Genomic DNA, 15,695 nt, shown 5'->3' with positions numbered 1-15,695 from the left:
CCCAAAAATTTCTGAAGACTCTTAAGAGAAGAGGGCTGCGTCCAATCACAAATAGCTTGAACCTTGACAGGATCCATTTCAATGGAAGAGGGGGAAAAAATATATCCCAAAAAGGAAATCCTCTGTACCCCAAAAACACACTTAGAACCCTTCACACACAAAGAATTAGACCGCAAAACCTGAAAAACCCTCCTGACTTGCTGGACATGAGAGTCCCAGTCATCCGAAAAAATCAGAATATCATCCAGATACACAATCATAAATTTATCCAAATAATCACGAAAAATATCATGCATAAAGGACTGGAAAACTGACGGAGCATTTGAAAGACCAAAAGGCATCACTAAATACTCAAAGTGGCCCTCGGGCGTATTAAATGCGGTTTTCCACTCATCCCCCTGCCTGATTCGCACCAAATTATACGCCCCACGAAGGTCAATCTTAGAGAACCACTTGGCCCCCTTTATGCGAGCAAACAAATCAGTCAGCAACGGCAATGGGTATTGATATTTAACAGTGATTTTATTCAAAAGCCGATAATCAATACATGGTCTCAAAGAGCCGTCTTTTTTTGACACAAAGAAAAAACCGGCTCCTAAGGGAGATGACGATGGACGAATATGTCCCTTTTCCAAGGACTCCTGTATATATTCTCGCATAGCAGCATGTTCAGGCACAGACAGATTAAATAAACGACCCTTTGGGTATTTACTACCCGGGATTAAATCTATGGCACAATCGCACTCTCGGTGCGGAGGTAACGAACCAAGCTTGGATTCTTCAAAGACGTCACGATAGTCAGACAGGAACTCAGGAATTTCAGAGGGAATAGATGATGAAATGGAAACCACAGGTACATCCCCATGAGCCCCCTTACATCCCCAGCTCAACACAGACATAGCTCTCCAGTCGAGGACTGGGTTGTGAGATTGCAGCCAAGGCAATCCTAGCACCAGATCATCATGTAGATTATACAGCACCAGAAAGCGAATAATCTCCTGGTGATCCGGATTAATACGCATAGTTACTTGTGTCCAGTATTGTGGTTTTTTATTAGCCAATGGGGTGGAGTCAATCCCCTTCAGAGGAATAGGAGTCTCCAAAGGCTCTAAATCATACCCACAGCGTTTGGCAAAGGACCAATCCATAAGACTCAAAGCGGCGCCAGAGTCGACATAGGCGTCCGTGGTAATAGATGACAAAGAGCAAATCAGGGTCACAGATAGAATAAACTTAGACGGTAAGGTGCAAATGGAAACAGATTTACCAAGCTTTTTAGTGCGCTTAGAGCATGCAGATATAACATGAGTAGAATCACCACAATAGAAACACAACCCATTTTTCCGTCTAAAATTCTGCCGCTCGCTTCGGGACAGAATTCTATCACACTGCATACTCTCTGGCGACTTCTCAGTGGACACCGCCAGATGGTGCACTGGTTTGCGCTCCCGCAAACGCCTATCGATCTGAATAGCCATTGTCATGGACTCATTCAGACCCGCAGGCACAGGGAACCCCACCATAACATCCTTAATGGCATCAGAGAGACCCTCTCTGAAAGTCGCCGCCAGGGCGCACTCATTCCACTGAGTAAGCACAGACCATTTACGGAATCTTTGGCAGTAAATTTCCGCTTCATCTTGCCCCTGAGATAGGGACATCAAAGTTTTTTCTGCCTGAAGCTCCAAATGAGGTTCGTCATAAAGCAACCCCAAGGCCAGAAAAAACGCATCCACATTGAGCAACGCAGGATCCCCTGGTGTCAATGAAAAAGCCCAGTCTTGAGGGTCGCCCCGGAGCAAGGAAATCACAATCCTGACATGCTGTGCAGGGCCTCCGGCAGAGCGAGATTTCAGGGACAAAAATAATTTGCAATTATTTCGAAAATTCTGAAACCCAGATCTATTCCCCGAGAAAAATTCCGGCAAAGGAATTCTCGGCTCAGATACAGGTGCATGACAAACAAAATCTTGCAAATTTTGTACCTTCGTGGCGAGATTATTCAAACCTGCAGTTACACTCTGAAGATCCATTACAAACAGGTGGACACAGAGCCATTCAAAGATTAGAAGGAGAGAAAAAAAAAAAAAAATTTCAGCAGACTACTTATTTCTCTCCTTTCTCAGCCAAGGATTTTAACCCTTTAGCGGGCCGGTCAAACTGTCATGATCTCAACGGCAAGAGAACATAGCATAAGCATATATAGGAACTAGCTCTTGGAAGATGGGAACTGAGCTGACCATGAACTAAACCTAACGCACAACTAGCAGTGGCCGGGTAGCATGCCTACGTTGATTCTAGATGCCCAGCACCAGCCGGAGGACTAAATAATGCTAGCAGAGGAAAATATCAGTCCTAGCTCACCTCTAGAGAAATACCCCGAAAGGAGACAGAGGCCCCCCACATGTATTGGCGGTGAATAAAGATGAAATAACAAACGTAGTATGAAAATAGGTTTAGCAAATTTGAGGTCCACTTACTACATAGCAGAAGACAGAAAGGACACTTTCATGGTCAGCTGAAAACCCTATCAAAACACCATCCAGAAATTACTTTAAAACTCTGGCATTAACTCATAACACCAGAGTGGCAATTCCTGTTCACAAGAGCTTTCCAGACACAGTAACGAAACTACATCTGTGAACTGGAACAAAAATGCAAAAACAAACATGGACAAGAGTCCAACTTATCTAGTAGTTGTCTAGGAGCAGGAACAAGCACAGAGAGGCTTCTGATAACATTGTTGACCGGCAAGCAACTAACAGAGCAGCAAGGTTATATAGCGACTCCCACATCTTGATGGGAACAGGTGAACAGAGAAGATGAAGACACCAGTTCAATTCCACCAGTAGCCACCGGGGGAGCCCAGAATCCAAATTCACAACATACTACCTCTTGAAGCTCATCAAGAGAATGCCAAGAGTGTGCAAAGCAGTCATCAAAGCAAAAGGTGGCTACTTTGAAGAACCTGGAATATAAGACATAATTTCAGTTGTTTCACACTTTTTTGTTAAGTATATAATTCCACATGTGTTAATTCATAGTTTTGATGCCTTCAGTGTGAATGTACAATTTTCATAGTCATGAAAATACAGAAAAATCTTTAAATGAGAAGGTGTGTCCAAACTTTGGTCTGTGCTGTATATGTCAGTGAGACACACACACATACACACATATATATATATATATATATATATATATATATATATATATATATTTATATTTATATTTAATACAGAGTCAGATAGCAAAAAAAGCCAGTAATTCAATTGTCGCCTTTTGCTGAGTCATTATCAAACCCGACAGGATATGAGACATGGTTACATACAGTAAACCATTTCATATCCGTTATATTGTTACATATTCCTCAACAATAATGTTAGTAGCTTGTGTGTGTAAAATTTGGGAGCTCTAGGTGTTAAAATAAAGGGCTAAATCACAGAAAAAACTGGTGCAACTTCCGCGTAATTTTCTCCGCCAGAGTGGGAAAGCCAGTGACTGAGGGCAGATATTAATAGCCTAGAGAGGGACCATGGTTATTGCCCCCCCTGGCTAAAAATATCTGCCCCCAGCCACCCCAGAAAAGGCACATAGTAGCATTAGAAAATATTCAGAAAAATTCCCAAGTTACAGTTCATATGAGTTTCTGCCACCAGGGGGCGCAGCTTCGATGATTGCACCGCAAGTCCCCGAAGCTACATTACATCATTCCATTCATTCCCCAGTCTCTTACAGCTGGGAGCAGTCGTGCAGCGCCTCAAAGACCTGGTCGTTGCAGTAACGTCGCTCTGCCGCTAAGGGGAGTGATGGTACGTCTGATTGTACTAAAAGAGTTCACCTTGCAGGTATCACAGACACACATTACACTTCACACTCCGGCCGCCAGGGGGAGCAAAAGGTCCTATCTACTAGGCCACTCCTCACACATGGGTAAAACTGGGGGTTGGATAGGAAGTTAGGGAGAAAGTAGCCCGGGAGAGTTCGGGAGAGGACCTGTCAGGGGTGGGATCCTGACAGCGGCCAAGCACAGACAGATCGTTACGGAGCCGTGCCTGTGCCTTATAGCGGCAGACTCCTAAGAAAGGACACGAAGCGAAGCATATTGTGGAGACGTGAGAAACGGGATCTCGGCACAAAGGAGATAGAACCAGAAGGAGTCGTGCCTCAAGATCAGCAACATCCTTCTGAGGCGCGTAGCCGGTGGCCGGAGCACCGAGGAAGTAATAGGCTCTACGCATTACTTTGAACTACGGCAGGGCAGTTAACTTTAGGTTGGCTGTCTCACCTTTACACCTAACGAAGACAACGGAGGCAATTGTGGGAGAGGGGCGTCTCTAGGGTCCCTATAAAATAACTCCAGGCCTACCCCGTCATACGGGTGCGTCCTATCCATATCATCTGGGGGATGGAGAGAGAAAGAACAGAAACATACACGACAGTTGTGAGGACTATCCCGTTGTGCTCAGCAGGGAAGTACTACAACACACAGGCGCTGGTAGGAAGGCCACTGATTTCCACCTGCAAAGGGAACTCTGGATGTGCTTTCGGATGTGCTACTCAGCCAGCCCTGTTAGCAGTGCTCTGGATTGCGGATGCAGAAGCCTTCAGTAAAGAGGTAAAGAGACTGCAACCCTGTGTCCTCGTTATTTACTGCAACCTACACCGTCACCTACATCTTTAATTGGGCGCCCCTTAGCAGGGCCACGGACCGGGTCAGGCCACCGTGACATCCCCAGAACCGAGAGAGAGACCCGGTACCGAGTACCCCGCTGCCCTGCGTTTGGGGGCCGCTCCAGTCGCATTAGCAGCGCTCCTGGCTGTAACTTTATTTAGCCCCTTCAGATGGATTTACATCGTGGGACATGACTGTACGGCAGACAGGTATGGGATATTGTTGCTTTTTTATTTTCCTTTTTTACAGGCGAACGAGGGTCTTCAGTTGGATTGAGCGTATAATAAAGATAATAAAACCCCATGTGTTTATTTATTTCATTAAAATACTTTATTCTTAATGTGTGTGTGTATTTTTAACCCTTTACTACTATTGGATTAATAATGGATAGATGTCTTATTGACACCTCTCCATTGTTAACCAGGCTTAATGTCACCTTACAATAGCAAGGTGACATTAACCCCTTATTACCCCATATCCCAGCACTACAGGGGAGTGGGAAGAGAGAGGCTAAGTGCCAGAATAGGCGCATGTTACAGATGCGCCTTTTCTGGGGTGGCTGGGGGCAGATGTTTTTAGCCAGGGGGGCCAATAACCATGGTCCCTCTCTAGGCTATTAATATCTGCCCTCAGTCACTGGCTTTCCCACTCTGGGGAGAAAATTCCACGGGAGCCCACGCCAGTTTTTTCCGTGAGTTAACCCTTTATTTTAACACCTAGAGCTCCCAAATTTTGCACACACAAACTACTAACATTATTAGTGAGGAATATGTAAAAATATAAGGGATATCAAATGGTTTACTGTATGTAAACCATGTCTCATATCCTGTCGGGTTTGGTAAGGAGTTAGCAAAAGCCGGCAATTGAATTTCCGGCTTGTATGCTATCTAGCTCTGTATTAAATATATATATATATATATGTGTGTGTATCAATGACATATATATATATATATATATATATATATATATATATATATACCTATTCTATGTGTAGACATTTATTTGATCTATTCTATTCTAACCTGTCATTGTGATTTTACTGTACACAGCACTGAATTGCCGGCTTTTCTATAGGACATCGGTGCGCATTTCTCGCAAGTCACACGTGTGGTCCGTGTGTAATCCGTATTTTTCTCGCACCCATAGACTTTGATTGGTGTATTTTTCTCGGCATACGCTGACAATCACAGCATGCTGCGATTTTCTCAGCCCGAAAAAAACGGCTGATGGAAGCTGCCCCATAGAGAAACATTGGTCCGTGTGCAATGCGTTGTTTTTGCGCCTCTCGCTCGTCCGTATTTCTCTCTAGTGTGACTCCGGCCTTAAGGTCTGCAGTGGTGATGAGCGAACGTGCTCAGATAAAGTATTATCCAAGCATGCTCGGGTGCCGGCTGAGTGTCTTCAGCATGCTCGGATAGTATGTTCGAGTCCCCGCACCTGCGCGTCTTGCGGCTGATCAACAGTCGCAACACATGCAGGGATTGCCTAACAAACAGGAAATCCCTGCATCTAATGAGGCTGTTGAACAGCCGTAAGACATGCAGCCGCGGGGACTTGAACATATTTTTCGAGCATGCTGAAGACACTCGGTTAGCACACGAGCATGCTCAGATAACACCTTATGTGAGCACATTCGCTCATCATTAGTCTGCAGCTATCAGTTCGTGCTGGGAGTTACAATTCCCCATGAAGAGGACCTTTCCTCGAAGTAGGGCATTCTTATCTCAGTGACAGGAGGTTTTATATTTAAAGATGCACCAAAATTTATCAAACATTGTTTAGTACGAAAATTTGCAGCAAAATACAGCAATGTAGCCGAAAGGAAAAGTGACTTAAAAAAGTCCCCTCATAATAATTTTCTCCCTTTTCTTTTAAATATCCAGATAATGATACTGGGAAGACATGTTTAATAAAGGCTATGTGGAATTTAAGAAACGGAATGAATGACACCATCCCAATATTGCTGAAGGCTGCCAAGAACACTGGTCATTTGAAAGAGCTGGTTAATGCACCATATACTAATGACTATTATTATGGTAAGTGAACCCAATAGAATATTTACATAACTGATTTTTTTTATTTTTATCATTACATTTTCGCACAGTTGGCAGAGCCTGGGCGTGTTTAGCTGGCAAGCAAAATTTGCCGCCTCCATAGCGGTAACACAAAACTCATGAGCTCCAAGACAATATCTTTACCTATGTGCATTAATGATACTGATGTCTTCTTATGCGCCACAGAGGTCCATGAGCTCCTCAGGGATGGATGCAACTGCTACTTCGGGGATATGCCCCTGGGTGCCTCCAGATCATAACATGAATTAACATCATCTATCTGAAACCAGAAATTTGGTGACAATTATTGTCACTTTTCCCTTTCCTGCTGACAGACGAATATATCCACCTGTGTCTTGGGAGCACTCTTCTCCGCATAATGTTTGTCTAGATCATAGGTCTCCAATCGTTCTTGTTTTGAGAGCCACATTCAGCTATAAGAGTAGGTCACAAGCCACATTCCCTTTACAGAAATGTTAGAATCCCCATCTGCCTCATGATTAGTGCGGCGCCCCAGGGTCCTGGTGGTCGCAGTGGTATTGCTTTCCTCTTGGGGAGAGTGATGATATGTTTGGAGGCTAAGAAAGATAACTGCATCCAGGTATCACAAACATGCAACACATTTCACACTCCAGGCTACAAGGGGGAGCTTCTGCTCCTATTTATTAGGTCACTCCCCACATAGGTAAAACTGGTCGCCTGTAGGGAAAGTTAGTCAGTTGCCGGCTGAGCTCCGCACAGTGAGTTGGTCCCTGGCAGGGGTGGGATCCTGTCAGAGAGCGAAGGAGAAGGATACAGAGCTGTGCATGCCCTCAGAGCTGCAGCTCTTAGAAAGAGACATAGAGGGCAGAATTGTATTGCAGCGAGCGTGCAAGGAAGTCATATTAAAGAAGTGGATATCAGAAGGGGACCAGCCCTACACAGGCTACATCCTTCTGAGGTGCAGAAGCCCGGTAGCCGGAACACCGAGGGAGTAACGACCTTTATGCCTTGCTCCAGAGACCGGCAGGACAGCTAATTTCACGTTACCTGTCCGCCCTACACCCAGGAGGCACGGTGGCACCCCTTAGAGGCTGGGGCACGCTAGAGTCCCTATAAACTGCCTCAAGCCAGCAGTCACACGGGTTTGTCCTATCCTATCTGGGGGACAGAGAGAGACATAACATCTACAACAGTTGTGAGGACCTTATGAGAAGCTTAGCAGTAACGGACTACAACACTGCAGCGCAAAGGAAGGCTACTGATTTCCACCTGGACAAGGGGTCTCTGGACTTGCCTGCAAAGCGGCCAGACTCTGCCTACCCTGTGATCTGGCGCCCAGGACTGTGGACACTGAAGTCTTCAGTAAAGGTAAAGACACTGCAACCTTGTGTCCTCGTTCTTCTCTGCGCCTCTCACCATCCACCATCTACACACCGGAAAGCCCAGGGGACATACTTCACCTGTGTGAAGGTGTACCATCTAGCTGCCATAACATCACCCCAGCGGACCCCTTAAAGCAGCGTCGGTCACCCTGACCGAATACCACAGGTGGCATCACGAACACAAACTTTATCCCTTTAAAGACCTTTTACACGGCCGTCCCAGGGCCACGGACCGGGTCAGCCACCGTGACATCCCCCTGTGAACCGCAGGACCCGGTACCGAGTACCCCACGGCCCCATGGGGGCGCTCCATTATTTTAATTCCCATAGTGCTCCATTGTACAGTAATAATGCCACAGATGTCCCTTATAAAGTTAAATTGCTTTCTTTACCCCTTTAAAAAGTAGTAATGACCCAAGTTCCCCCTTATAAAATATGCATGCTCAGGGTGCCCCTTGTAAAAATAAAGTGTCGGGGTCGTAACGACAATAACCTTCATTCACCAGTCATTCCAAATTAGACTATAAGCATGTGGTACCGGGTAAGAATGAGTCAGACAGGTAGCTGGTTCAATCTCAGTGCATGCTCGTGTGACTATATGTGTCAGCCACGGTCACACCAACTGCGTTTATTTCCAAATACACAGCACTATATTGTTCTAGGAAAAGGAATGCATTAGGCGGGGTTTAAGCAGTATACATCTAGTGTCCAGTCGCTTTCTGATTTGTCCGAACGTCTTCTGGTGGTTACTCCTTTCTTCACATTCCTGAGTTATCTTTTCAGAAGAAATGAAACTTAACCCTCCGGATACTAAACTAAAATGATAGTGAACACTGGCAGCCATCTTTAAATACAGTTACATTTGCAAGCAGATAGGAAAAACTTATTGTTTTACAGTATAAGATATAAAAGTACAAAAAGTATATAAGAAAGTATATTTTCACCTTGACAATCCCCCCTAAACACTAAGTTTTTCCCTTAAGAAAGATCCTTCGATCCTGTCCATGTGATGGGGAAAGGGGAGGTGGATTTCTTCATCCAGACACCTCAGAAACTCTCCCCTAGCGAGAGGCCTCCAGGCAGCTGAACCCTTCATTAACCTCACATGGAGTTCTCCCACTGTCCCTAAACTAAATCTCTTAGCATCATCTGAGAATGGGGGGGGTTTTGTCTACTCTCTTGACTGAGGAAGGTGCCAGTTGGAGTTGCTTTGGCAATAACCTTTTTATACTAGGGAATAACACAAGATAATTATCGATCCAACTATAAGGAGGGCAATCAGTACCAAACAAGCTTGTTGAAGGAATCCCTTGAGCCCATCCAACCAACTGGAGAAGAAAGATGTGTCTGCTCCAGCATACATGACACGTCGTCTTATTGTCCTAATTTGTTCAACTTCTTTAGAAACCTTCAGGTCTTTTGGATCTACATTTCGCCATTCAGGTCTGGCTGTCTATATTTCGTCTCATAAGTCTTTGGTCATACCGTCAATGAATGTATTCACCTATACTCTAACATCAAGTGGGTTTATGGGACTGTACCCCATGTCTTCCCATTTCAGCTGTAACCGTCCAAAGTATAGCTCTACACTCTCTCCTTTGTCACATCTGTAGAAAATCTTAATTTGCGTCCTAGCACGTCACCTGTTTTTGTGCTCACCAACTACCTAGGCCTGCCTAGGTGCACTTATACGTCCATCATATGATCATTATTTGTCTGTAAAATGAGAAAGGTTGGTTCTCAGGGTCAGCCAATTGCTTTTGCGTAGCTAGCTAGTCAGAGGGCCTCCAGGGATACTACTCCTGTATCTGTCTTACCCTACCTGATGTGGTTGGTTCTCTGGTGGTGGGGGGGCGACATGACATGCTGGTCTACAGCTCCTTCCCAAAAGGATTACTGTCAGCCTACTTCCAAAGTTAATGTCCCCACTATCCACCAACCACAATCCTGTGTCAGCTTCTTATGTCACTACATGTGATCTTGTCTGGACAGGATTCAGTGTAATTCTCTTAGGTCGGGTTGCAGCTTGGGTCATACAAATGTTAGGGCCCAAGTCCTCAACTATATCCTGAAAGGCATCACAGCTATAATTAACAAATCTTTGTTCTCTGTAATATATGTAATTGATCCAATCAACATTTTTATTAATCTGCACCTGTGGGATTAGAGAAGCAATGCCGGCATAGATCTGGTTCTGGGCTTTAAACTGGTCAGGCACCCCCCTTGGCACTCCAATAGCATCAGTATATACTAGTCAATCTTCTTCATAACTCATGTGCAGCTGATCGAAGCTTCTTCTCTTTCTGGTAGGTTCATCAGTTGTCTTTGGCGTACATATATTGTGTATGTTTGATTAGCAAATCAGTATCTAGAGAACTGTTCTCTTTGCAGAAACCTGTCTCGAAGATCCCTACTGGTGTACCTGTGGTGTCGTGGGAATTATAGCAGGTGTAATTGTCAGCTAATACGGTTACTTCTCCTGGAACCTTTAGTCTGGGTTTCTCATGAATTAGTGGGACATAATCTGGACAATCAGTGGGCTTCAGACCTTTCAACAGATTCATGACACAGGCAGTGGTGTTGTCATCAGGAAAAAGCAATGCATGTGTGTAGAGATGTGTATTCGCAGCAGCACAAGCAATACATCCTACAGAGATATTCTGGACTCTTACATTGTATCTCACCCATTCTAACCATAGGTTTTTCCTTGGGACTGTTTGTGTTTCTATGGAGAAAACCTCTTGCCAACTGAGACCTGGAATAGGTATCACTTCATTAACTACATTTTGCAAACGCTCACTTGGGCCTGCTTTAACTGTACTGGTAACAGGGGCCTTGGTTGGTCTAGAGCTAATATCCTGGAGCTGTGCATGGCCTAAATACCCATAGGGTCCAGCACTAAATACATAATTATAATGCCTTCCTAGTACGTACAAACGTCTGCAGATCAGCAGATTGGGGGCTTTCAAGATTTAGGAGGAGGGGGTGACAACTTTTACCCATTTACAGCCCCTAAGTGGTTGCGGAAAGGCTGTTAGATGCATTCTCTCACGGAGACTCCTACCCGTCCTATCCTTAGAGAACATGGCTTCGCTAGGTTTATATCCCCAATCATCTCCCGTATTCCAGGCAGCATCTGACCAATAATAACGGTTATTGTTGTCATCTCTGGTAACACATATATAAAACTGGATGATTCCCTCTACCACCTGTTGAGTCTCGAAGCACTTGACTACATCACAGAAATCAAATCGCCAGATATTTACCGGGGCTGTCAGGTTTACCCAGAGAATAGTGGGACCAGGATTCTTATTTACAATAGGGGCCGAAGAGGTAGGGGCGAGGATGGCCCCCCAACCTCAAGATCAAAAACAACAGCAACATTTCCCTTCAGTCACTACTGTGACTAAACACTGGTTCGGTCTTCTCTACAATATGAGGCGTGGATCCAGGTGCTCTTTCCTTCAAGTTTTACTGCAGTGGGGGTGACCAGGATCACCGTGTGAAGTCCTTCAAATCTCGGCTGGAGACAATCTCTGTGCACAAACTTTTTCACATACACCAGGTCTCCTGGCACAAAGGGATGGTGTCCAGGAACCTTGTCTGGGTCTGGAAGAGAACTGAAGACAGTTAAATGCACTTTGGCAAGGTGTCCATGTAAGGCCTGCACATAGCTAGTCAAGTCCTGATACTTGGGTTGCAACTGTTGTGGAAAGAAACATTCAAGATTGGGGCTCCTGCCAAACAGAATCTCATACGGTGACAGTCCTGTCTTCCTGTTTGGGGTATAACTTACTGAAAACAAAGCTAGAGGAAGGCATTCTGTCCATGGTTTACCAGTCTCTGTCATTGCCTTCTGGATTTTAAGCTTAAGAGTTCCATTTAGTCTCTCCACTCTTCCACTGCTCTGCGGATGGTACGGAGTATGCAATGCTTGACTTACCCCCAGTGCTGCCATTACCTCTGACATGATCTCTCCAGTAAAATGGGAACTCCGATCGCTTTCAATGACTTCAGGAACTCCATACCTGCATATGATCTCAGCCATCAGTTTCTTTGCCATTGTCTTAGCCGTAGCTTTGGCAACTGGGTAGGCTTCTGGCCGACCTGAAAATAAATCAATGCAGACCAACACATACTCATACGTACCTACCCTGGGTAACTGAATTTAATCAATCTGCAGTCTCTGGAATTGGTTAAAGGGCCGGGGAGTGTGTTTGGATGGAGTTTTCACTGTCCTACTCTGATTATGTGTGGCACATATCATGCAGCTCTGTACCTGCCTTTCTGCGCAGGTGGAAAACCCCGGGGGCAATCCATTGTTTCTGTAGGGTGTCACACATGGCCGTCTTCGTGGTGCACATTCCCGTGCAGAACCTGTGCCATCATTGGGTACAGTACCTGTGGTAGGCAGACCTTTTCACCCCTCCCCCATAGTCCAGTGACGGTATCAGAGCAAGCCCCTATCTTTTGCCACCTATTTTTCTCCTCCTTACTTGCCTGTTCTTGTAACCGGGCTAAGATGTCTTTCAACACAAGTGGAGATGGTGGGGTGTCTAGGTGATGTACTTTAGAGGCTACAGGAGTGCTTGCTGCTCTCTTGGCAGCCTGGTCTACCAGTGCGTTACCCTTTGTCCGTCCATCAGTGCCTCTGGTATGTGCCTTTACCTTTATGATGCCTGCTTGGGTGGGAAGCTGTAGTGCATTCATAAGTTGCTGGACTGCCTCAGCATGTTTAATGGGGTGGCCATTTGCTGTCAGGAAAGCCCTGGCTCTCCAGATAGGCCCATAACCGTGTGCAATGCCAAAAGCATACCTGGAATCAGTGTAGATATTTACAGTCTTACCTTCTGCTAGTTTGCACGCTTCTGTGAGCGCCTTGAGCTCTGCTTGTTGTGCACACATATGAGCTGGCATTGACTCTGCCTTGATTACCTCATGTTCTGAGACCACAGCATATCTGGTACAGTAGCGTCCTTGGTCATCTTGGAGACGGGATCCATCTACAAAAAGCTCAAAATCAGCATTAGAATAGGCACACTAGAGACCAGCCGTTCCTGAGACATCAATTCTAGACAATCATGTGGTTTGGAAACCTAATCTTGTTCCTCTGGATCCATTCTAGAAAGAAAAAGAGTGTCCTGTGTCCTTGCTCATGTCACCTTCATGTCACCTACTCCTCCCCCCTTTGGATCCATAGGAACTAGGAGAAGAGTAGCGGGGTTTAGGACAGTGCACCTTTTCAAAGTCACATTAGTAGACATGAGAATAGCACACTGAAGTCGCAGCTGTCAGGCCATGGACATGTGGCTTTGTACTTGATTAAGGATACTATATACATCGTGTGGGGTATGGACCATCAGTGGGTAATCCAAAACAATCTCTGAATATTTGTGTAGCAACAGCTGGACAGACAACACAGCCCAAACACAGGAGGAACTTCCTCTTGCCACCGTATCCAGGCGGCCGCTGTAATAAGCAACAGGTCTCTGTTTGTCTCCATGAAGCTGAATCAGCACACCTGTAGCATGTCCTGCATAGGTGAGCTCTGTCTGCAAAGCAGTCTGCAATACTGTACGGCAGTGCTCGGGTGTCTTGTAATCATATACGGGGCCTGCAGTGTGTAACACTATATCACAGGGCAAATTCCCTCTTTGGGTGGACATAGCGTCTCCTGGATGCAAGGGGCCATAAGTGGCAAGGTAGGCCTGACACTCTTGGGCTATGGCTGGGCTCCCCCCTGTTGGCTATCTGTTGGGCCAAACCACCTCTATGTGACAGGGTAGAATTAGCTGAGTTCACTATGGCTCCTACCTGGTGGGTAATTATGTCCTCATACCCCACTGAGAAAAGAACCTGGGATTCCTGAGGTGTGATGTAGTAACGTGAATGACAGGGGAACCAACTTCAGGTTCTTGGAGAGTCTGGCCTTGTTAGTGTGAAGGTTTCACGGGAAGAGAAGATCTAGGGGCCTTTCCGAGCTGGGCTAAATTCTTTTGAAAACTCTTTACTATTTTCAATGCATCATCCGGACCAGCGCATGATCTACACCAAGTAAACACAGAGAGACTCAAGAGCGCAGCTACGCGTGTGCCCCCTCCTCACCAGAAACAGGAGATAAGGAAATCACCGCATTCCTCAGTGCACAAGGGAGAATACAAAAGCCCAGCTCTTTGCCCCCCTTTCTCTAGCCCACAACACCGAAGGGAGAAATTTCAAGCAGGTCGCGCAGGGGCTCACTCGCCCCTCCCCTCTCCTACACAGCACTGATAAAAAGCTCCGTATCTTCTACACAGTCACAAATTACAGCAGTTTTCAGACTTAATTTCTACAAAACTTTCCTATGATCCTCCGTGGTCTGGGCGGAGCCCCAAGGACGGCCCGTACACGCACACGGCAGGTTTCCACCCAGGTTGGATTCTGCACAACACAAACAGGACACACCCACGCTTCTGGAGAGCTCGTCCCGTCGCCATTACAGGGCGGTAGCTGGGACTGCGTTTTCATCATCAGTGGCACGGCGGCCATTTTACAATCTATAAGATCACAGTTCAAAGGCATTTTATAACCAAACACAAGTTCTACATTCTCTGATCCTCCCTCTCCATCAACCTAATTTCATCCTTCATTCTTCAAGCCTCGCGCAACTCGCAGATGAGCTTGTGCTTGTTCTAACAATCCTTTATCTTTCAACATGCCCCTTTTATTTTCTATGAGATTGTGCCACATAGACGGCTGCAATCTCCCTGACGAGGGCAATCCTACATGCTTATACAATCTCTCAACATTCTTGACTGCCTTCTTGCCCTCCCGTGACTCTACTATTGTCTTGACTTCCACAGCATCCTCATCTAACTTGTGGGGCACAGACTTCTTCTGCTTTAAGAGACGCAACATGACTCACAGAATACTGTGGTTTTCTGCAGTAAACCACTGGCAGCAATGTCAACACTGGTGTTCTGAACTACAGTACGGAGCCTCACGTTCGACGTACTAGGAAAAGAGCCTCACGCTCAATGTTTCCTGTCTGTCCCTAACCTGAACAACAGTGATTAACAGACTATCCTGCCACGATATTCCAAACCGTTGGGAGGCAGCCTCCTAATGAGACCCCTCCACAAAAATATAGGTGGTCCCCTCACGGAACGCCTTAACTACCTATCAGCAAGGGTGGTCCCCTCTCGGAACGCCTTAGTTACCTGTCAGGACAGGTGGTCCCCTCTTGGAACGCCTTAGTTACCTGTCAGCACAATATCACAGAGGCTGCGTCTCCTATCCCTTTCTCTAAGCCGCCCCACACTCTTCAACTTATTCAATTTATCACTCCACTTCACTACTAGACAATAGTCACGGGTAGGGTGGTTGAACGGAGTACAATGACCGGTGGAGGAGGTGTGGTGTACACGAGGACGCGCAAGACGCGACGTGTTGTGAATTTGCTTTTTGCTCCCTCTAGTGGTTACTAGTTTTTTGACTCTGGTTTTTCTGTCATTCCTTTTATCCGCACCTGGGTCGTTAGTTAGGGGTGTTGCTATATAAGCTCCCTGGACCTTCAGTTCAATGCCTGGCAACTTAGTTATCAGAGCTAGTCTGCTGTGCTCTTGT

The 15,695-nt window shown here is 45.8% G+C and overlaps 1 protein-coding gene and 1 long non-coding RNA gene across 4 annotated transcripts in view; one reads left to right on the top strand and one right to left on the bottom strand.

The window, feature by feature from the left end:
• The window catches only part of LOC143815218 (transient receptor potential cation channel subfamily V member 1-like), a 183,235-nt gene that overhangs the window by 85,449 nt on the left and 82,091 nt on the right, over window positions 1-15,695 (top strand). For all 3 annotated transcript variants that reach the window (XM_077294233.1, XM_077294232.1, XM_077294234.1), the window contains one exon: window positions 6,556-6,708. In XM_077294233.1, the coding sequence (XP_077150348.1) occupies window positions 6,556-6,708 (153 nt within the window). The remainder of the gene's footprint in view (window positions 1-6,555; window positions 6,709-15,695) is intronic.
• The window catches only part of LOC143815220 (uncharacterized), a 176,159-nt gene that overhangs the window by 144,521 nt on the left and 15,943 nt on the right, over window positions 1-15,695 (bottom strand). The window lies entirely within an intron of this gene.

Source organism: Ranitomeya variabilis, chromosome 3, assembly GCF_051348905.1.
Source record: "Ranitomeya variabilis isolate aRanVar5 chromosome 3, aRanVar5.hap1, whole genome shotgun sequence".
Classification (NCBI taxonomy): domain Eukaryota; kingdom Metazoa; phylum Chordata; class Amphibia; order Anura; family Dendrobatidae; genus Ranitomeya; species Ranitomeya variabilis.
This window is presented reverse-complemented; position numbering and strand designations above follow the sequence as displayed.